This window comes from Gekko japonicus, unplaced genomic scaffold, assembly GCF_001447785.1.
Source record: "Gekko japonicus isolate JY-2015 unplaced genomic scaffold, Gekko_japonicus_V1.1 scaffold775, whole genome shotgun sequence".
Classification (NCBI taxonomy): Eukaryota; Metazoa; Chordata; class Lepidosauria; order Squamata; family Gekkonidae; genus Gekko; species Gekko japonicus.
The window spans coordinates 601366-624685 of NW_015168673.1; the positions used below are offsets into that span (position 1 = coordinate 601366).

General features: G+C 42.8%; 1 protein-coding gene across 1 annotated transcript in view; it reads right to left on the reverse strand.

Moving 5' to 3' along the window:
* Positions 1–23320, reverse strand: part of CELSR1 (cadherin EGF LAG seven-pass G-type receptor 1) — a 154458-nt gene continuing 131138 nt past the window's right edge. The window contains exons 24-36 of the mRNA XM_015415356.1: positions 23110–23236; positions 21268–21468; positions 19093–19267; positions 13454–13566; positions 12777–12856; positions 10651–10777; positions 9891–10016; positions 9186–9280; positions 8688–8791; positions 6797–6958; positions 3816–4058; positions 2593–2854; positions 1–63 (exon numbers count right to left, since the gene is read on the reverse strand). Of these exons, the coding sequence (XP_015270842.1) occupies positions 54–63; positions 2593–2854; positions 3816–4058; positions 6797–6958; positions 8688–8791; positions 9186–9280; positions 9891–10016; positions 10651–10777; positions 12777–12856; positions 13454–13566; positions 19093–19267; positions 21268–21468; positions 23110–23236 (1825 nt within the window). The 3' untranslated portion in view covers positions 1–53. The remainder of the gene's footprint in view (positions 64–2592; positions 2855–3815; positions 4059–6796; positions 6959–8687; positions 8792–9185; positions 9281–9890; positions 10017–10650; positions 10778–12776; positions 12857–13453; positions 13567–19092; positions 19268–21267; positions 21469–23109; positions 23237–23320) is intronic.

A 23320-nucleotide genomic window follows, 5' to 3' on the forward strand; every position in this document is an offset into this window, starting at 1 on the left:
GAGGTCCCAAGCAAGCAGTGTCACAGCAGAGTAGTCCCAAGGTGCAACGGTTGTCATGATTTCCTGATGATTCAAATTGAAGTTTCGTTACTGCCTCTGTTCGTGAGAAGAAGTAACCATGCAACTGAGGGTTAGAGGCCGAAAATTCCAAGCAAAACTGTCTTGGTCATTTTAGTACATGATCATGCAGGGGAACAGCCATGCTTTTACAGAGGAAGCATCCTACAAAGAGGCTCATCTTTGTTGCAGTGTAAAGGTTACTAAAGTGCTGAAGAGTACTATGGATCATGAACAGAACTGGCATTCAAGGACTGAAATGATTATTAAGCATTTGGCTGGAATAGGGAAAGGATTTTGCCCCCAACCCAGTTAGAAGTTAGTCATAGCTAAGTTCTAAGGGTAGCAGTTTGTCTTAACTGAGCCATTACTGACTTCCTCCTAGGCTCAGCTAGATGATGTGGAGAGCAAAATAGCTCTTCAGTTATCTTTGGTTGTCCTTAAAAGCAGCCCTGGATGGATTGTGAACTGGATCAGGATTGTGGCAGGGATTATTTTAAACTCCCCCCCCAATCTGTATGTGATTAAGTCGTTACTTATGACTAACTTCAGCTGCACAAGGGGCCATATGGAATTTTTACATTATATCTGGAATGTACTTCAAACATTTTTCTGAAAATCCTCCCCCCCAAACCCCCCCCCCCACACACACCAGTACATAAAAATGCAGATAAATTATTCTTGGCTAGCTTTGTAATCTTGAGCTGCATCCACATGGATGGAAAGAACCACCCCTTCCGAACCCTTTCCTGCTTGTCACCTCAGAGGAAAAACAATGACTGGACAACAGTCTTGCCAGGCTTCCCTGCAGCATGGCCACCCCCAAACACCTGAGTCTCAGCTCAGTTGTTGAGAGTAAAAAAAAAGAAGAAAGAAGTCCTGTTAAAGGGTTTGGGGTGTGTGTGTGCTGGAGCTTATTGCTCTGATTGATGATGGAGTCCGAACTGGCGGAGACTGGAGTTGTGGTAGATAACTCACTGAAAATGTTGACTGTGTGTGCAATGGCAATAAAAAAGGCAAATGCTGGGGATTATTAGGAAGGGAATTGAAAACAAATCAGCCAATATCATAATGCCCCTGTATAAATCAATGGTGCAGCCTCATTTGGAATACTGTGTACAGTTCTGGTCACCACACCTCATAAAAGATATTATAGCATTGGAAAAAAATGCAGAAAAGGGCAATTAGAATGATAAAAGGGTTGGAACGTTTTCCCTATAAAGGAAGGTTAAAGAGGTTAGGGCTCTTTATCCTGGAGAAACAATGCCTGAGGGGTGACATGACAGGGGTTTACAAAATTATGCATGGGATAGAGAAGACAGAGAAAGAGGTGCTTTTCTCCCTTTCTCACAATACAAGAACTCATGGGCACTCCGTGAAATTAATAAGTGTAGGTTTAGAACAGATAAAAGGAAGTACTTCTTCACCGAAGTGTAATTAACATGTGGAATTCCCTGCCGCAGGAAGTGGTGGCGGCTACAAGCATAGACCGCTTCAAGGGGGAATTAGAGAAACATATGGAGCAGAGGTCCATCAATAGCTATTAGTCGCAAGGTATAGGTGGAACACTTTTTCTGGGGCAGTAGAACAAATGTAGAGTCCAGTGGCACCTTTAAGACCAACGAAGCACACACGAAAGCTCATACCTTGAACAAACCTTTGTTGGTCTTAAAGGTGCCACTGGACTCTACATTTGTTCTACTGCTTCAGACCAACACGGCTGACCACCTGGATTTGTCTGGGCAGTGATGCTCTGTATTCTCGGTGCTTGGGAGGGCAACAGCAGGCAGGCTTCTGGATTTCTGGCCCCGCTGGTGGACCTCGATGGCACCTGGCTTTTGGCCACTTTGTGACACAGAGTGTTGGACTGGATGGGCCACTGGCCCGATCCAGTGTTGCTTCTCTTATGTTCTTATGTTTCCCCTTTAATTCAGAACCAAGGTGGTTTTTCTTTGCTCTGTATTAAAGAGGAAAGCCCCAGATGCCCCATGAGTCAAGCTCTTATATAGCACAGTGTCTTGTGGAAGCTCCCCAGGAAAGTGGGGGCATGGTGTGTTCCACTCAGGGAAAAATTCGTGTGTGGAAACAAACAAAGGCTACCTGTACGTTACAATCAGGGATGGACCATCAGCTTTCCTTATGTATGTCTGGGATGATTGTCTCAAGCTAGATTTAGTCCCATGGAGCAGGCCCCATGGATCTTTAAAATAAAGATGAACTATGGGTGGAAGTCAGCCTCCTCAGTTGCCACTCCCCTACCTCCTGTCACTCTTCCCTGTCAGCACTTGCACCTTGCGTGCTTCCCTCTTTCAGTTTGGAATTTTTGCAGTAATGGCTCAAATGGGGGCAGGCTTACAGCTTGCATAGGTTAACTGCAACAAAGTGAGGTCAGAGCAGTAGCAGCAATGTGACACGGTGGCATTTTTTGAGCTGCAATGACTTATAGAGAAGATTAAAAGTGCTGCTAAGTCTGTGCAAACTAGGAAAGAACAGCAAACATTAGAAACCGGAGAGAGGTAGCTAGCGGGCACTCACTCAGAATCTGAGGTCTCTGCTGTCCCTGTCCCCACGTGGACACTCATGGCCAACCCATTGATTTGCTCAGGAGGCTGATCTCGTCTTGGGTGCTTGATTGTGACCCCGGAATCTGATGTGCAGCGAACTCCATTGTTTGTCCCAATGGTAGTTGTTTTGGAGGAGAGAGTTTGATTATAATCTGACAGTTTTTCCCGTAGACGATTCTTCATGTTTTTGTCGACTAACGGAGGAGGGTAGGTGACTTTATTTTTCAGTATGCCTGAGGTGGAAAGAAAAAGAAAGTGCTGAGATTTGTTTTTAAGTTGCAAAACCCATAATCACTCACAAGGCTATTCTTCATGTACTACTAGGCTTGAAATAAGAAACAAAAAAACCTCTGTCATTTCTGTGGTTCTCAGCAGAGATGACTGAGACTTACCCAGATGCTATGCCAGCTACAGGACAAAGTGATCGAAATGGAAATGACATTAGGACCCAAGTTTGATCCTTCTCCACTTTGGAGTACAAATTATAGGTAATGAGGTTTGACGGATAAAAGAAAAGCTTAGCAAGTCACCTGCACTCTTGGGAATCCAACAAAGCCCTTCCGCTAAGTGCTTGGAGGAGCAGTCAGACACCAGGCAAAAACAAACTTGGTTTTGCCATTGGGTTTACATTCAACATGGAACTGCAGCTGTCACACCTGTGACAGACAGGTCCAGTTCCATGTTTCCCAGAGGCAGCCAATGGGAGCTGATGGAATGACGGGGGAGGCTGACAGCTGAAGACAGTGGGAGAGCAGTGAGTCTGAAAAGGAGGATTCTGAGTCTGTGAAGGAAGCAGCCTGTGATATAGCGGATTTCTAAGAACTAATACTTTTGTCCCAATGACGGGACCACCCCCGCCCCACGGTCCCAACAAGACCACCCCCGACGCCGGGAGGATGGCCCCTGGACCCACCTCTACTCACCTGGGACCCCAGGAGATGTCAGAGGAAGGGTGCCGAGGAGAGCTGGGCAGCAGCCCTCCCGTCGGCCCCAATTGGCGCCAACAGCAGGGATACCGGGAGATCGCCCAAACGTGGCCAGTGCGCCGGGCCAGAGGCCCGGCACGAGAGCCCGCCAGTGCACCCGGGCACCACACCCCATCCAGAGCCGCATGAAAGGGTCCTGAGCTACAATCTCCCAAGAGCTGAACTTGGTGACTCTCCCCTTTTTTATTGTAATGCAACTTCTTGTTACCCTTCCTTTGTTCTGGCTGCTGGTTGTTCTGCTGGGCTAGTGGCTTGTTCTCCTTCTGCTGCCCCTCATTCTCTTTCTCATGCAGGACCTCGCTGCTGTGGTTTGCTTGGCTTTCCCGGTGGAGCTCCACATTCACCTTGGTCTCCACCTTGAGCTTTTGCTTGGCGCCTGGCTCCTCACCGTCACTTGCTGTGATGCCTTCTGATGGCCAATAGGGCTTCACATGGTTTGGAACAGAATCAACTGCAGGGCACAACAAAAAACAAACCAAAGGGGGGGGGGAAGACTTCAACTGGGAAACTTTGAGAGGGTTCTCCACAGCTTCTTGTTCTCTCAGCAGCATTCTCTAGCAACTATTTTTGACAGAAAACTAATCCAACTGTTTTCAGTCATTCGTTGATTAACTTTTCATCCAATGCAAACATGTCTTACAAAAATCAGGCTAAACCTCTTGGTTCAAAAATGGATTGTGCATAAACTCATTCTTAAGATCATTGTTGCCTCTGCCTTTCCCCCCTGTTTTCTCCAGCTTCCTGGAAACCTGCATTCCACAAAGGCGGAGTATAAACCCAGCAATGCTTTTTGGGAAGAACAAGGCATCCTTTGCTTACTATTGTACCTACCATGTGCCAGTACCCTGCCACACCACCACCACCACCACCACCACCAACAAACCTTTATCGGCATTATACACTAAGGAGAATACAAGACAGAAGAAGTACTCAATACAGTTAACACAAATCTCACTTTTTAGAAGCCAGATACAAAGAAGTTGCCACTATTTCAACGGTTACAGCATTTTTTGAGAAAAGAAGAATAAAAGAATTATAAGCAGTGTTCCCTCTAAGCTGAGTTAGTGTGAGCTAGCTCACAGTTTTCTAGCCTCCGGCTCACACATTTTTGTCTTAGCTCAGGAAGGAGGGCTCCAAAGCAAACTGATTTATGCCATTTCCAAATCGCTTGCTCACAACTTTAATGGTAGTAGCTCACAAAGTAGAATTTTTGCTCACAAGACTCCACAGCTTAGAGGGATCATTGCTTATAAGTATCATATTGGTCTATTAAACCCTTTAACAGCCGGTCTAAATACTTAGTCACAGTGCAGAAGGACATGCTCAATACTTTCTACTTCCTTTCTTCCACAATCACATAGCTTCTGTGCGTAAGGAGTCTTGGAAAATCTCCCTTGAAGTACTGCAGAGGACATTAAAACGTGCTAACATATAAGCTCTGCGAGTACATGGATCATTGAGGGAGAAAAAATACGATGCTATCATCCATACGGGAGGAATCCCTAATCTCAGGGGAGAACATCTACCCGAGGCACGGCTATGTAGTTCTTGCAACTCAATATCCGTCTTTGTTTAAGTAAGACAAAAGCATCTTTTTCTGACAGGGAAAGCAGCTCATCAAAGCTTATTCCTATGACAGCAATCTTCTCTGTGTGTGTATGTGTGTGAAGTTCCATCAAGTTGCTTCCAACTAGAGTTGGTGGGGGTTCCCCCGATTTTGGGGGCTGCCACCGGACAGCTGGCCGGCAGGGGAAGCCCCACTCCTGAATGACACCCTCCCGTGTCGACACTGTGAGTGTGATGATTTTACCCAGATGATGTCACACTGGACACATCGCGTGGCAACGCTTTGGCATTTTGGCCAAAACTCTTCCAGGTGACATCAGCATCACATGGCACGCATGCTTTGCGCACATGCCAGAAGATCCAGGCATGGACCCGGGAGCCCCCCTCTGGAAGCCCGGTAAGACCTGGCAACCCGACTTCTGACTTACAGTTGACCCTGCTTTGGCACTTTCTACTTTAACCTTCATCAGTAGCCATTTCAAGTCTTCCCTGTTTTCTGCCAGTAATGTGGTGTCATCTGCATATTTCAAATTGTTAATATTCCTTCCACCATATTTTACTCTGCCTCCATCTAAATCTAATCTGGTTTTTCTTGTATGTTTTGCATACAAAATAAACAGACAGTGAGAAGAAATACATCCTTGTCTGACCCCCTCCCAAATACCCTCCAGGATTCTATCACTTCTCGGCCTTTTGGCTAAGATCAGCGTAAACATTATCTAAATTAAAGTCATCTGTTCTTATCAGTTTAATTCTTACTTCTCAAGCAATTAGAAATTTCAGCACTCACAATGCACTCAATCAAAAATCAAATTCTTGTTTGTGTGTCAGGATCAGCAAATAATTCCCAAAGATTAAATCCTAATAGTAGATCATATTTAAAAGGTCCTGTGAATTAAGAAGCTATCCTTTATCTTCTGTCATATGTAAATTTAACAAAAAAATGTTACATTGGCTTGGATTCACTGAAGGATTTCTGTGTGCACAAGGGAGTGGGGGGATGTCTGCCAATTTCCCCCTTCCACAGCAGACCTCCAGCTCCCCCCCCCATGTTGTTCCTGGGTGTCCTCTGACCCAAGGAGCAGCATTACGGGGGGCATTTTGGGCTGCAGCAGAGGGGGGGGGAAACAGGAAAGTTCCAACCTGTGGATGGCAATCCCTTCTACACACAGAAGCCTTCTGGTTGATCCAAGCCTTTGCGTATCAGTTTGGGGCTGGATAAAGTAACCCAGAAAAGTTACAACTAATTCTAATAAAGAAAATTCAACCTCTGTTATATGAAAGAGAGGAGGAATTGCTTGTGCTTCCTTTGGTGAAGCCAGTCTACCTCCCCCTCTTGTTTTTCAGAGGGACTGTTATTAGTTGTTGTAATCCTTGGACTTTGGCAAAAGGTTCCCTCTACATTAGCTGTAGGTGCATTCTTGCTTTTGTTCTCCTGTCACACACTCTTGGTTTTACAAATGAAGAACCTGAAGCAAAAAGGTAGGGAGTTGTCCATGATCAACCTGACTTTGTGGGGCTTTAAACTTACATCTCCAAAGAGTAAGACCATGATATTCTGTGAAGCATATCGGTTATTTTTGAGTCCATCCACACAGCAAGTGCTATGTGTCACCGTTTTACCTTTGGGAGTGCTGTGCAGGGGACCCCGATCATTGTTCTTTCCAGAGTTCCATTTCTTCTCTGTTTCAATAACATCATCTTCACTGTCTGATGAGTGGGAGGAAGCATATGAGCTGCTGTGTTCATCAAGGGACAACTCGCTGTCAGAATCGGAATCATGCTCTGTGGAAGAAAAGAGAGCTTTAACAATGGGTGCCCTGAATGAATGGTGAGAACTAAAATCAAGAGCTCCTGTTGATTTCCAGATAGTTCCAGATACACTGGTGGGTTGTCTGGGACTGGACTTACCTGCCGGGGAGCTGGGGGGTGATGGGAGCTGGGGTGCCACCACCATGGAGCACTGTAGGGTCAGGCTTCCCTGCCACTGCTGGCTCCATGTTGGGGTGGCACACCAGCAGAGATGGCCCCTGGCCACCTGGAGACCCACCAGACTGCTCCTGGGGTGGACTGCGGGAGGAGGAGCTGGGTCCCTGGAGAGAGGAGAGGCTGGTGGGTGCTGCCTGCATCCCGAGAGCAGCAAGCCAGGTCATGGGACCACGAGCTCTGCTGGCAGGACAGTATGAAGGCAGGAGAGACGGTGGTCGGTACAGGTCAGGGCCATGGCAAGCAAGGACCAGTGGAGGATGCGGCTCCAGTCTGAACAGATGGGATACGGGACAGGGGCTTAAGGGAACAGACACCCTTGGCCAATGGGACCTGGGTTAAACAACAAGAAGAAGGACCACTAGGGAGAGGGAAAAGGGGTGGTGAAGCAGGACTGGGAGGCATAAAAGGTGGCAAAGAAGCTGGCGTCAGGGAGGAGGAGAACCTGATGTCTGTTAAGAGAGAGAGAAGTCGGACTTCAGAGGGTGTCTGCTGCTGGCTGGCCAAGGCCCTTGTCTGCTTTCTGAGACCCCAGTGGCCCCTTTGCAACCTCAAGAGCCATGACAGAGGGAGGAGTCCCCGCAAGGGGCCAGCAACAGCCTGACAAGGGTATTTCACTGTATGCAACAAGAGAGTAATGTAAAATTGCTATGAAGAATACTCAGTATAAGAATTCTCCATCTTTCATGCACTTTAGTTCATAATCTCAGTGACTCAGGATATACTGAGCCGTTTGGAAGGGCAAAATATAAATCCAAAATAAATAAATACAAATAAATAAAAATATAAGGAATTTATGATTTGGAAGCCCATATGAACACAGACCCAATCTTCATGATTCTTTCACCTCAAAAAAAAAAAGAAAAAAAGAAAAAAGAGGAAGGCAGACAATTACATAAATCAAGCCTATGGTATATGTATTGCCCTCTCAACACACTCAATCTTATGTGTGTGCTGTAGGGCTTTCTCCAGCAAATTGGATCCTGCACAGTAGGCTTATATACATGGTCTTTGTGGCTTCACTACTATGAGCACCAACTTGTAGTCACATCCCAAGTTGGCCCCGATGCAAAATGGAGCCCAAACATTTCTGCCTGACCTACTCAATGGTATTAAATATACACTAAAAAGTGGTTGGAAAGGAGCAAAGTCAGCTTGTTGTAGATAATGATAATCTTTGGGTACCCCCACCTTCTGAGATTAGGTGGGTTGGCAACCCAGAAGGGGGCCTTCTCAGTCGTGGCACCAGAACTCTGCCATCTTCCATCAGTGGGTGAAGCCTTTTTTTGTTTCGTTTGGCATTTTCTCAATGATCCCACCTTCCTGCCCCATGCTTTTAATTGCTATTTTTATGTTTGGTATGTATTTTAGCTCTGGTTTTAACTGTTTGAATGATGGGGTTCTTTTTAAATTTTGATTTCGTTGTTTTTTAATTTGTTAGCTGTCTTGGTGGCCCTTGTGAGGGCAGAAAGGCAGGATATAAATTCCGTAAAATAAATAAACAAATCTGACCAGAAATCCTTCTTACCATTGGATTTTGAGGGCTTTCTGTGGAAGATGGAGGAATCGCCATCTGCATGACCAGCCCTTGCTTGGCTCGATGAAACGCTGAGCTTCTGGGCAGCTTCATCTCTAAAAAGAGCTTTCAAAGTCAGTATATTGATGGGTGAAGTAACACCAGCAGCATGTCTGAATTTCTAGCACACTATATCAAACATAATATTCTGCTTGTGATGTTAGTGCAGCCAGTGCCATAAGCATTTGATCGACATTTTCTTCAAGCGGGTCGATTCAATTCCATGACAGTGACAAACAAGCAAAGATATCGCTGCACAAAACCAAGCGGAAGAGCTGTGAGGCAAGGAGAACTTAAGCAAAACTTGATGCAGAAATGACAATGAATGATTATTTTTTTTTGTCATTTGCAAAAGCAACATAAAGAGAAAAGGAAAGGCCGGAAAGCCATGCACCACCACCAGTTTACCTGAGGATATAAGCAAGGTAGCTATTGTGACTCTTGGCTGACCTGACGGTGCTTTCTAGGGAGACAGTAGATTCCCCAAGAGTGGTGCGATACATATTTGGCTCCTCTATATATGTATCATTACAGTTCAGGGACCGCTGAAAAGGGGGGGAAAGCATAATAACAAATGTTAACCAATAAAACAGCCTCTTTGTATTAGAAACTACCCAGCAGGTGATCTAGAAGCATAATCTGATTACAGCTAAGGACCCCCCCCCCCGCTTTCTCCCTCCCTCCCTCCTCTGGGTCTTGAGTTGATGCAGGGGAGAGGGGAGATGACAGTTGTTGGAGTGCTGTGTTTATACTGAGTTGCTGCAAATGTAACATTTGAATAGTAACAAAAAGGATTAAACAGACCTTCTAGTATGATCATTGCTGATACTAATGTAAAACGTTTTAAGAATCACATATATTACAAACAAGAAGACATTACAGTGTCCCTTTAAAAGGAGTAACTCCTGAAAGCAACCAGACACATTTATTTCATCAATTCTGGAGGCCAACTGCATAAATGGATATTGTTAAAAACAAAGTGAATGGCTAAGAAGACGAATTCCACAAAAGCTTGCTATTTTGTATGCAAAAGCCAAGATGTATTTTTAACTCACGGCAAAGATGCCAGATGCAATTTGGCATGGACAAATGAGTCAGCATGGAACACAATTAGAAGAATGTACTAGGAAATTCCTTTGCAATCTGGCTTCTTACCGTTAATAAAGTCGCTCTTGTTGTCGTAGAATCATCTGGAAGTGGCTTCTTTCCAGTGAAAGTATTCTTCAAATGTTTCCTGACTTCTTTATTGAAGATACAGTGGAAGAAAAAGATGAACAGCCCCTAGATTTTTTTTTGAGAGGGGAACAAGAAGAGGTGTGCGGGGGAAGCATAGAATATATGTTAGGGTTTCATCCCTACTTAGTGAAAATATCAAGTCTGGTTTTCCTCCCAAGTCATGCGTTTGATGCTCTTACAGGTGTCTTTGTGGCACATGATTAAAACAGACACAACTGAGTTGCATGTAACTCTTTCCGGTTCCACTATTTTCTAAGGCTGCCATAGAGATTGTTGAGGAAATTGGCACAGGCTGATCCTGGGGGCTGGGTGCCTTGCATGGACTATAATGGGAGCTATACTCCCTTAAAGTCTGGGAACTAGCCAAGCAGTTATTTCTATCTTATGTTATATAATTTGTCTCAGCTGAAGGTTTACTAGTTTCTGCTCAAAATACTAGGTTGTTTCTGGAGGGAATATTTGTTGGAGCAGCTTCTATTGGTTACCCTTGACAGCTAAACCAACCAGCTCCAGACTTGCAGTTCACTGTGTCTGGTATGGCCCAAGAGTGCTGAGCAAGTTGCCTCTAAATGATGCTCAAAGGGATACAGTCAAAGGTATAGGCTAAAACCCAACAAGAGGCCTTCTAGGGCAACAGGAGATAAATGATCTGCCATTAAGTCACAGTTTTCTATCTTACCTGTAAACAGCTGAAAATGGCAAAGAGATAGTGGAATGTCATGACGTCGCTGTTTACTGCCATCAGCCCAAGTAACCAGGTAGCACTTATCAAGAGGAGCAGGAGGAAAGCTGTGCGTAGCACAGAGCTAGATAAAAACAACACAATCATTTTTAGTGGGTTTGTTTTATATTGCAGTCCCTGGCACACACTCTCCCATTCTCAGCCCACCCTGCATTCTAAAAGAACAGAAATCTAGAATGATAGTAAAAAATACAAAACTAAATGGTAGCTTTCTTGCATGCTATCACCATGTGACCTTTGCAAAATTCCTTTATTTACCCACCAATTGCCAGCATGTACTGTTCTCACCAGCTTGTATGCTTTCTTTGCCTTTCTGTTCATTCTCCTTTTCCGTATCACCACCAATCACTGTATCACCAAGATTTGCATCCTTGCATACAGTCAGTGAATTATAAGATACGCCACTGTATAGAATCACTCAGTGCCTTTTCACCAGTGAGTACAATGTAAATACTTATTAAATACTAGCCTTTAATTAGCTCAAAGACAGTGAGACACATTTCTAGACTGGACAAGAAAACAGTGTTAATGGTTTTGCCTGCTTACTTATGTCCCAGAGCAACTATGCTGTCAAAAGAAGCATAATAGTCAACTTCAGCCAGAAGGCATTTCTTATACTGTCTTTTAGTGTGTAAACTACTGCAACAGTGCTATGGATAAAAATGTATTGTTGTGGGGATCACGTAATGTAAAGGTGAAAGAAATTACAAAGTTAGGGAATGAAACTCAACTAAGATTATGGGAGCAATCCTCAAATGCTCTACCCAGAACTAAGTTCCAAGTAAGTCAATGAATCTTGCTCCCCAGGAAGACTTAAGACTGAAATCTAACAATGCAGTCCTTACCAGAGTTACACCCTTCTAGGCATACCCAGAAAGGTGTAACTCCTCTTAGGATTGCACTGTAAGTGCCCCCCTCCCCCCACAAGCAAAATGTCTGCAATCTTGCTATTATAAGAGCACTAGGAGTAAGGCCCATTGTGGGAAGAAAGACAATGAGCTCTAGAAGGAAGCTCCAGGTGAGTGTCCTGGCTGTGGCTGGTGGGATAGCAGAGGGCAGGGGAAAATAGAGGGAGGTAAGCCATGTTTATTTCCTTCTGCTTAGCTATAAGGCAGGTCTGTCTCAAGTCATTTTGCTGCCCCAAGTGGGTAGTATGGGAGGACAGCCTCATGGTAACAGGTATGGTTCCCTCCACCCCTGACTTAGGTTGATTTGGGGTTATGCAGTGGCAGCTAAGGTAGAAAAGCACCTCCTCCTATGCCATGTGTTCTGGGTTCCAAGGGTCTGGAAAGCAGTTCTGTAGCCAGTTACAGGGTTGCCAACTCTGGATTGGGATATACCTGTAGATTTGAGGGGTCGTACCTGGGGAGGGCAGGGTTTGGGGTGCGGAGGGAGCTCAGCAGGGTATAATGCCATAGAGTCCATTGCCCAAAGCAGCCGTTTTCTCCTGGAGAAGTGATCTTGGAGATCTCCAGGTACTGCCTGGAGGCTGGCAATACTAAGGGGAGGGCTGGACCTGTAGATTTGAGGGGTAGAGCCTGGGGAGCCCTGCTGGATCAGACCAATGGTCGTTCTAGTCCAGCATCCTGTCTCACACAGTGGCCAGCCAGTTCCTCTGGATGGCCAACAACAGAGCATAGAGACTGAGGCCTTCCCCTGATGTTGCCTCCTGGCTCTGGGAGGCTTATTATCTGTTCACAGTAGCAGAGCATGAGGTGAAGAAAGGGAGGGAGGGGGCTGTGGCTCAGTAGAAAAGCCCCTGCTTTGCATGCAGAAGGTTTCATATTCAATCCCTGGGATCTCTGGTTAAAAGGACAAGGCAGTAGGTGATGTGAAAAGTTCTGCATCTGAGACCCTGGAGAGCTGCTGGTGGTCTGAGTAGACAATACTGGTCTTGATGGACTGATGGTCAGACTCAATATAAGGCAGCTTCATGTGTGTTCGACAATCAAAGTTCTTTTGAAAACGAGCGAAACTGTGACACAGGTGCACTTGGAAGACATGATCTCCCCATCTGATCACTGCTCAGAACTACTTCCTATCAGCCCTGGCTACAAACTTACATGACTCCAGTTTTCTCCAATGAACGCTGCCTTCGTCTGCATGATGCTTTCACTGCCAGTATGAAGATTACGATGTTGATCTTGAAGGAGAAAAAAAAAATAAGTATGGCTCTTCTGTGAATTCACCAAATTGCCCTCAAGCCCGCAAGGCGCTAAAAGTTTCTCCCTTCACATTATACTTTGCCTTCCTAATTCAAAGCACTTTGAATCAACTAAAAGCTGTGTTGAGGACTTGTCCCTGTAGTAAAAGAGGCTTCCTAAAGCAACCATAACGATAAAGCTTAATCAATAGGCTGAATCAGAATAGAAAACCTTGCAGTTGGTACTTGCACAAGCCAGCTCTCACTGGGAAAGTTGGTTTTCAAGATTTTGAACACTGGCCAGTGGGGGGGGGGAACCCCTATTTTTTAACTAGCAGTGATAAAGACATCACAAAAAGCTTGCTACATTTGCAGCAATGGCTGCCACCACACAATTTCATAAGTAATAATGTGGCTACTAAGATTTCTTACAGCTTCAGGATTAATTATCAGTTGTGACATGTATATTTGATTTGTTAGGAGGAGCATGCAAAATGTGAATTTGGAGATTATCAAAGGCTCAGGCTGCATGACAGCCATCATTTGAGTTCTGCAAATGCTACAGCTGCCCTGCAGAGTCACCTCCGCAATACTTACAACCACAACAATCACAATGGGCCCTGCGAAGCTCCAGATGAGGGTGTCATGGACAGAGAGCCAGCAGAAATCTGGGTTCCCATAGCCCTTTGGATCCAGACCCACTGCAAGACCTAAAGGGCAACACAAAAGGAGGGAAATTCTCTGATGTGTGGAATCCACAACCAATATTCAAGATTCATATTTCAAATCGCTACACAGTGTATCAAATAACTATTATGTAAAAGGTATGGACTTTCCTTCTTGAAAGAGTTACCACCTAGAAATAATTAACCATTGGGTACTGTGGGAAAGTCTATTGAAGTACAGTAGTACTTTGCAGAAATAGTCTGCTTCCCAAGACAGAATATCTATTTGTGGAGTTTGCATCAAACTACGGCCAAACATCTGATTCCACTATGAGCTGGCAGAAAATGAACTTTTTTCATTTTGTAAACCTTATCTTGCTAATAATTTATAAATTAAAATGGGACCTTTTTTTAGGCACGTAGTCCACCTATTATAAAATTCAACAAGAATGAGATAACCAAAGGATTTTCACCTAAATGCTTACCCTTTTGGTCTTATGGTGCTCTTAATCTCTTCTTTCCATCCAAACACCCTTCAGTTCTCTAAATTATCTTTCAGATTTCCATCAATGCCATGGACCTTTCTTTGACAGCTACCCCTGCTACCCCCATTTCTCCTTCAGGTCTCTATTAGGTTTTGCTTTCTCAACCTGCTGTTTGCTCTGTTCCCTTTCCTACAACCATTTCCATGTAGGTTCTCCGCAATCATTCTCTCTTTCCTCCTTTCTCAGCCTCTGCAATCTTTTCTCCCAATTTTGTGGTGCTACCCACTAACTATCCTCAACATTCTTAAAGTGCCTACAGGCTCAACAAGGGTTGGAGATCCCTGCATTGTGCTGTTTACATATTTCTCAGGCTTGTGTTAAGACCAATTCAAAATGTTACATAAAAAGGGGGATCCCAGAGTTCTACCCAGCACCAGGCAACTGTTTTAGGGGGTAATGCTTGAAAATCGTAAAGAGCTTGTTTATTTGTAAACTACTTTTTGATTGATAATAAGGTGAGGAATCTTAATTGAATACATAAAATGAAATAAATTTGTCCAAAAACACAAAGCAAACATGCCTCCAGGAGCTAAAATTGGCCTATGTTTCTGATCATACCATTATCTGATGCTTTCTGACTCAAGGATCACCCTTCAAATGCATAGTTATCTACAGACAGGGCATATGGTTCCTAACTTTTGTTGTAACATGTGAAGTGGTCCTCAGTATCTAATCTGTTGTGTTAAACCATCATTAGCAGCATTAACACCACAAAAGGGGCATGTTTGACAGAGCTCAACAAAAATTCAAATGTAGTAGAAATTGGGGTCAACAGTCTAAAAGGTTTCCCTTGTGTATATTCTTATATGCACTAATACCCCACATATTTCAACTGGTGAAGCTGAATGACTTGGGATAATTCCTATCTAAAATGGATTGAAAACTGAAGCTGTGCTACTGACTGATGAGAATAAATACAGCAAAGATAATTTGGTAAATGCGCAATGATTTGGACAATTTCCCTGACAGTTTCTGCATTAGGAACCTCACTGGCTTTTAAAAAAACCCTGAAGTTTGTAATGTATATCTCCAACTTTATCTACTATTCCAGGTTTCAGTAATGATATCTTGCCCTCCTGGGGTAATTAAAGTTTCCACTTAACACTGAGAAACCCAAAGGGCCCATGAGTCTAGATGAAAGACCTCCCTAAAGGAAAAGAAGATGTGAAGGCATACAGTATTTTTTTTTTTTTGTACAGAGTATTCATTTCTGAGAACAAGGAACACAATATCAGCAAGTGGATACCAGACACCTTACCTATGGTTTCTGACTTATAAGCTATCTGTCACATGGAAGGTGTTTTCAGATAAACAAACTGAAGGGGGGGGGGGGGAAATCTGCATCAAGACTTCTCAGATATAGCCTCACTAGTTTATATAAGCATTATAACAACTTGAGATAGAAACGGGACCTCAAAATATTGCAGAGGAAAGAAATCTAGACTATAGGAAGGTAGGAAAATTTCACACATTGATAGAATGTGAGTTTTCAGACATTTTCTCTCCATTTAGCCATACTTGTCTGGTAATTATGAATAGAAACGGGTAGTATTGTAACCAGTTTCAAGTTTGAATCAACTAGTGCTATCACAAGACCTTTTCTAAGATAAAATAATGAAGGAGGTTTATTTCTCAGTAACCTAAGTTTTACAAGTTTTCCATCTGATTTTCAGGTGCAATGCATCCTGATGGACTAATTAATGTTCAAGGCGTATCCATGGCTACATCCACACTCAGTTGGATACTACACTATCATTGCACCACAACAGACATTTGCAACTGAATTCTGCTATGTGAACAAGCCAGTCCATTTGCAAATACACAACAGGGTGTGAATGCAGCACATGTTGATTCCTGAAGCGTCCAAATCATACCAGATTCTTATTATTAGATGCTGCTTTTGAGTTCTGATTCCTATTTCAAACCTTACAACCTTTGTGTATGCTAATTCATTTTTTAAAATGCCTCCTCTTGTAAAACTCCAGCACAAGCCTGCACATTCATAGAAATGTTGTCTTGGGCCAACAGACAGTCTGTTACCCAAACTATTCAAGCAGACACAAAATCCTATTTTGTTCACAGGATAAATAAAGAGGGATATGCATTCTACCATTTGGGATGCAGCAAACCAACTGGGATGATAATTTAAATCTTAATTTCTGATTCTACGAAAACAGGAAGCAGAATGCTAAGAGCTAATCAATATTTTCAGGAAGTCTGTGGGAGTAGATATAGGGCTCCACACAGTTTGGCATAGCAATCTTTGTCAAGAGTTGCCATGTCACTGGAAACTGCAACCTGGAAACAAAGAATTAAACCAAATCGTGTACATTTTTTCCAGATTACTAACACTGCAGTTATTTAAAGTACAATTCAATTTGTTTCCTTTTTTTGTACATTCCAGCTACAAACAGAAACCATTGGGCCTTCCATACTCTCTTGACTCCTTGGGAAATTATACATGACTCACAACAACTATCAGAACAACGTATTCTGTTTTGAATCACAACCCTGTTGGTTATTTATGGCAGATATTCTGTTTTGTCCCATTAGTTAATGTGTAAAAATATACAAGGAATGAGGACTGGTTAAACTCTAGCTTTGGATGAACAGACTAACATAATGCTTTTTTAATGTGCAAAATGCAACCGCAGAGGAGGTAGCGGAGTCAATGTGTTGATGTTGATCACATAATTCGCTCTTTCTCGAGGACATACACAGTAAAGCTTCAGTTATTAAGATGGATGGGTGCAACAAGCACGGTATGTGTAGGTATCCATCCATTTGGGCTTCACATGCACTTCAGATGTGCACAGATGTGGTGGCTCTTTTGCTTTAAAATGGGCTGCCAAAGACAGTATGGGCTGCTTCCTCTTTGTGCAGAGAAAGGCACTTGAGAAGATTTTAAGTAAATGAACCTAAGACAGTCTCTCCCCAGCTGCTGGGAGTTGGTGAAATGTAGCTCTTACCCTGTTTCGGACGGACCAGTACTACCTTCCCTCATTGTCTCAAATAGTCAGTAGCCGCCCACATCCCCAAACCTCTGTTGATGTCAGTGCCTGTCATGCAGGTTAAAAAGGCATATACCTCAGGCAGTTTACAGGTTCCACTGTTCCTCTGACTTCAAATTTTGAAAATACTTACAAAGATCAAAATAGTATTTCCAATAAAAAACAGATCTATTGCAGCAACAGTGATTTTTTTAAAAAGTTATTAACATTAACGTTCCTACTCTTTCAAGTTTTCTGTGATAAGAGATTTGCTGTGTGCCTCAGATGATGGCATGCAAAATAAAGCAAAAAGTCCAGTGGTACCTTAAAGACTAACTTGTATTTTAATATGAGCTTTTTTGCGTCACAGCCCATTTAGTCAAATAGATAAATGAAGGAAAATAATATTTCCTGGTATGATTTTCCTCCACACATCTATCTGACAAAGTGGCTTATGACTCGCAAAAACTCATATTGAAAATTAAATATTGTTAGTCTTAAGGTGCCACTGGATTTGCCACAATGGCATAGTATGGTTACCCCTTTGCAATAAAAACAATGGCATGTATCCTATCATACCATTTCAAAGACTAATTTACTTACTTTATTCATACTTTACTATTCTCTTCAATGGGGATTCAAAGTGGCTTACAGCATTCTCCCCTTCTCCATTTTCTCCTGTCATATGCAAATATGAATAGTTGATCCTCACAACAACCCTGTGAGGTAGTTTAGGCTAAGAGTGTGTGACTGTCCCAAGATCACTCAGCAAGCTTCCATGGCAGAGCGGAAATTCAAATCTGGGCCTCTCAGATCCTAGTGTGATACTACCACTACACCTCACTGGCTCTCATGCTGACAAGTCTTCAGAAGAGAGGGCAGTGATTTTCACCATTTCCCTCCTTCCCTGCTGTATCCCAATGCTGTTTTTGAGGGTTAGCTCACTCCTGGAAACAAATATTTGTGGGACTTAGTGGACTGCAGCATAGGGGGGAAATGGGAAAGTCCCGCTCCGCAAAACGTGATGGTTGGATATACCCCAATATTTCCACAGTGCATGTGAAACTTGGAATATATTTATTTCTTTATCTGTCTCTCTGCTCGGAGACACAAATTGTAAACAATGAACTAATTATAATAAAGCAAGCTAAATCATTCCTGAGGAATGTGTAATGCTCTTGTTTCAACCTGAACATATATGCCCTTTTATTCACATAGCAATTACTTTAATTAAGGCAAAGCGTATCCAGTAGAAGTTCTAACTGCCATGGTTTAATTTGCCTTGAATTGGTGATAGCATCTAAACATATCCTTGACAAGGATAACCCCTAAAATGAGATTATTACTAGAATTAGGTTGGGTAAACAGCAAAGAAAGAAATTACAGGGCGTGTCTACCTGACAGATTTAAACTGTTTCAATGAGCATGCTCCCTCTTGAGGGAACTGAATGTCTGCCAGGAGCACTGGGGATCTCTAGAAGAGAATATCCAGCACTCATCAATCTGCAACTCCTGGGATTCTTCAGGTCATAACCAATGCTCCCTCTAAGCTGTGGGATCCTGTGAACAAAAATTCTACTTTCTAAGCTATTGGCATTAAAGCTGTGAGCAAGCAATTTAGGCTACTGCATAAATTAGTTTTGTTCTGGAGCCATCCTTCCCGAGCTAAGACAAAAATGTGCGAGCTGGAGGACAAAAAATTGTGAGCTAGCTCACACTAACTCAGCTTAGAGGGAACACTGGAAATCTGGCATTTATTTATTTTACAAAATGTGTATTCTACCCTTCTGTCCTCACAAGTGCCACCCAAGGTGACTAACAAATTAAAACATACATTAAAATTGAATTTTAAAACTATTAAAACCAACCAAAGAGAACAATCACACATCATTAAACCAACAAAACCAGAACTAAAATATAGACAAACACATAAAAACAATTAAAACACAGGGCAGGCAGGAAGGATCATTTGTAGCACAGAAACACCACAAGTATTATTTGCTTATACCCCTGTGTTTGTTGCCAGTCATCCTTACCAGTTATAATGGCAGGAATCCCCCAGCCCATGACATAGTAGAATCTCATGTGTCCAAAATTGATGTTCCTCACTTCAGTCAGCATGCGGTAGATGTGAAGTTGTTCAACAAACATCCAAGCAAAGGTGCTCATGTAGAAGTAGTGCAAAAGAATGGCAATTACAGTGCACATAAACTGGGGGAAAGGAAAGGACCCAAGTCAGTCAGAGGTACCTCTGATCAACCATAAGACTTTCTAGCACTACAAATTACATCTTGGATAGATGCTAAGCAAAAACCCCAGTAAGAACCATGATCAAGGAACTACTTCAGAAATGCATAAGGCCCTGCTTAGTCCCCCCCCAACCTTTGAATAGCAGACCACCATGCTGTATTGCAAAGTGTCATGGAAACATTCCTGAATGTGGGGGAGCCTCCCTTTGAACGGTGGGGCTCCCCAAGATGGACCTACACAACTTGTGGCTTACCAAGTAGAATGCAGCCTGCTAGCTACATATGGTGGCCTGCCAGGAACCCAACAAACTTCTAAATTTTTTTGCCTGCCTGGAATTGCAAATACAGGAGGGCAGAGTTTGCCAAGCATAAGGATGCAGCCCTGATGGAACAGACCAAAAGGACCATATAAATGAGGGCAGAATCCAAAGCTGACAAAAGTGAGACTTCTTTGCCTTCCCCCTCATGCTGCAGCCCACTGAGCACTGTGAAATCCTGCTCCACGGTACTATTTATTTACTTCATTTATACCTTGCCTTTCTCCCAAATGGGGACCCAACACAGCCTATGTTGTTCTCCTCGCTCCTTTTTTATCCTAACAACAACCCTGTGAGGCAGGTTAGGCTAAGGGTGTGCAACTGCCCCCCCCCCGGTCTCCAGCAAGCTTCTCTCATGGCAGAGTGGATATCTGAACCTTGGTCTACTAGATACTAGTCAAACCAGTACACTAAACTGGCCCCCTATAATGAGAGAAGGGAACCAATGAACATCATCCTCTCTTCCTCTGCTAAAGTAGTGCCATCCTACCAGCGTAAATGCCATTTTGCTGATGGAACGGCATCTTTGGGCTTTCTAGAAGCATCTGCCTACAAGAAAGCACAAGGCCACAGCCTCCTCCAGCAACTGCTGTTTGGAGGCATCTTGCACTTGGTGTGCTGAAATACATGGCTGCATTCAAAGTTGAGGGTCATAAGTTATGAAGGAGCCACTCAGTCTGAAAAAAGAAAAGGGCCATGCCAGTGATCAAACACAGTATTCTGTGCTACTGGACTGCTAGGAAAACATGAACAGATTGGGATTTGGCTTCTTGAACTAATCAAGATGTACACAAAGGGTTTAGGGAGGAACGGAATCTCCTCTAGAAACCAGACAGGCTTTCCTCAATCTTTGAGATCTAAGTTTTGGGTTGCTCTGATCAGTTGTTTAAGCAAAGCCAAAAATACAACTCATAATTTTTTAAAAGCTATTACTCCTCTACTGCAACACTCCCCTTTTTTGTGGCTAAGGCTTCTAAAATCCTCATACAGGCCACAATGATGAAAACTGCTTAATTTCAGGTATGCAACAAAGAAAACAAATCATTTTTGTCTATCAGTCATCCATGGATGACCAAAATCTCCCCCTTCCATGTGACAGGTATTTTACAAAACCTGTAAGCCAAAATTGTATGTCAAGCCCCTCCCCTTTGTCTGCACTTCCACATTCTTTGGCTTTTCATGCTCATCAGCGTGTGACTCCAGGGACAATCCTCATTCCACTAGGAAGGATTAATAACTGCTTGGGAAAACACACACACACTGTTGACAGGTCTTCTTCCAGTCGCTTCCGAGAGAGGCCCTCTTCTGTGCAATAGGCTCCTGATTAAAAGACCCTGTAAAAGTAAAATGCTTCCGAAGGGGCTCCCCCTTTCCCCTTTCAGGGGTGGGAGTGGGGAATCTTCCTTGTACCTGAACTGCAACTGTGTCTGAATCACTTCTGATAGTTTTGGTGTTGAGGGAAGCACGACTTTAAAGCTGAATACGCTCCTGTGCTTCTCTTTGGTCCAAATTGTTCTAAGAGAGAACAAGGCCACCTGTGGATTGGTAGCAAGGCAGACTGTCCCTGAAGAAATTTAAACTTTGAAAAATGCTAACACCCGGGGAAAACAGCATGTTATGCAAAAGCTGCTGCAATTAAATTTACCGGATTATCTGTCTGGTTAATTCCTATCAGGAATACCAGTTCCGAGAAGAACAGGGCAGCCACCAGATTTTTGTGGATGCTGTGCAGGTTGGACCGCAGAGTCCGGATCAGGACCAGGAGAATAAAGGTGAGTAGCAGTGCTATCAGTGAGATGGAGACAGTCGCGTAGGTGATAATCTTCAGAGGAAGTGCCTCACCGTTCTGTGGAATGAAAGAATAGCTGAAGGTGGTTCTTATTTTTGTTATGGTTCCTTATCTCAGCAAAACCAATTTGGTAGTCCATCTGAGAACAAAAATTGTTCATGCAGTGTGTGGAAGTCTGAAGGTTGATGACTCAATCTTAACAGTAGGATAAAAATGGCACCGAAATAAGCCTTTAAAATGTCAGGGACTCTCAACTCACTTGGAGGGTTTTTTTTAAAAAAAAGCATTAAAAAGAAAACCACAATTAAATGGATTTTAAACTACTTAACAAGTTCTTACTTTCCCCCTCTAGATTTATAGCTTCCTGAAGCATATCCATACCAATAGGAAACCATCCTGTGCCAAGAGGAAAACCCTCAAGATTAATAAACACAACTAAATCCTTTTGTGACCAACCCTTTTATAGGAGTTGTAATATAATCTTTAAAAGGACAAGTATAATCCCATGCATTAAAGATTAAATTATCCATGAACACAGTCCATAGGCTCTAATTTAAAAAGTCACTTGTCTTGTGGTAAATCAGCCTATAATGAGCACTATTCATCCCTGGTTTCCCACACAAAATTTTTGAAGGAATCTGGTGCATGACCCAAAGCATATACCTATGGTAAAATTACAAAACTTTCTGATTTAATATAAACACTGTTTCTAGTCCTCATTGTCTGGGAGTAAAGGGAGCAAGTATTGCTCTGACCAGTGCACACAGAGAACAAAATGTGGTAAATCTTCAGGACTAGATGGGTTACCTATTGGATGGTATAAAACCTTTGCAGATTTCTTCATTCCAAAACTCTATCAATTGTACAGCAAGATGTTTAAGTATCGTCCATTGCCACTGGCATTATCAGCTGCCTATATCACTGTGATTCCTAAACTCGGCAAAGACTATACACTCAATGTGCACATTTTCAGTCTATTTCTCTGATGAATGTAGATGTTAAGATATTAACTGCTATTCTTGCTAACAGACTTCAAAAAGTTGTTGCAACTTGGGTACACATAGACCAGGTAGGATTTATATGAGGTAGGCAAGGCTCTGATAATAGTAGGCTGGTTATCAATCTGATTGCTTTAAATAGCAGCAGATCTGATTGAGTTGCCATTATCTCACTTGATGCTGGAAAAGCTTCTGACAAAAAATAAACTGGAAATTTATCTTTGTTACATTGACTAAATTTGGTTTTCCTCATGAATTTTTGAAGTGGATTAGAAATCCTTATTCATCTCCCGGGTCCAGAGTGCTGACCAATGGCATATTTTCCACACCATTCCCTCTAGAAAGGTGTACTAGACAGGGCTGCCCTCTCTCCCCTCTTATTTTTGATTTATGTTTGGAACTTCTGGCTTGTGCCATTAGACAAAATAATAATATTCATGGCTTTATACATAACTCATTTGAATTTAAAATTATTTTTATGCGGATAATCTTTTATTATTTATTTTGGAACTTCAGACAGATTTCCATTATGAAGTGATAACTAAAAAAAGTCTCCCTGACGTTTCCTGTTGGCTTCAGGGTATCATGGGGACCAAATCTTGACAAACCAGAGGCTTGGATATCAAAGTAAAGGCAAAACACTTTTTTAAAAGTCCAATTAATAATTGTTTCTACCAAGAAGGCCAATATCATCACATACTTCACGCTTTGAAATATCCATCAGGACAGCGAAACTGGTCATGTGGTTGCACTGGCAAACAATATGGCGGTGATTCCTGGAAAACAGCTCACATCCCTTTGAGGACCAGCCTCCTGTGTTTCCAATACTATTTGACAACAGATGACAAAAACCAACAAGATTAACTGGCATTTGTTCTTTCACTGACAAAGACGTATTGAATACGTCCACT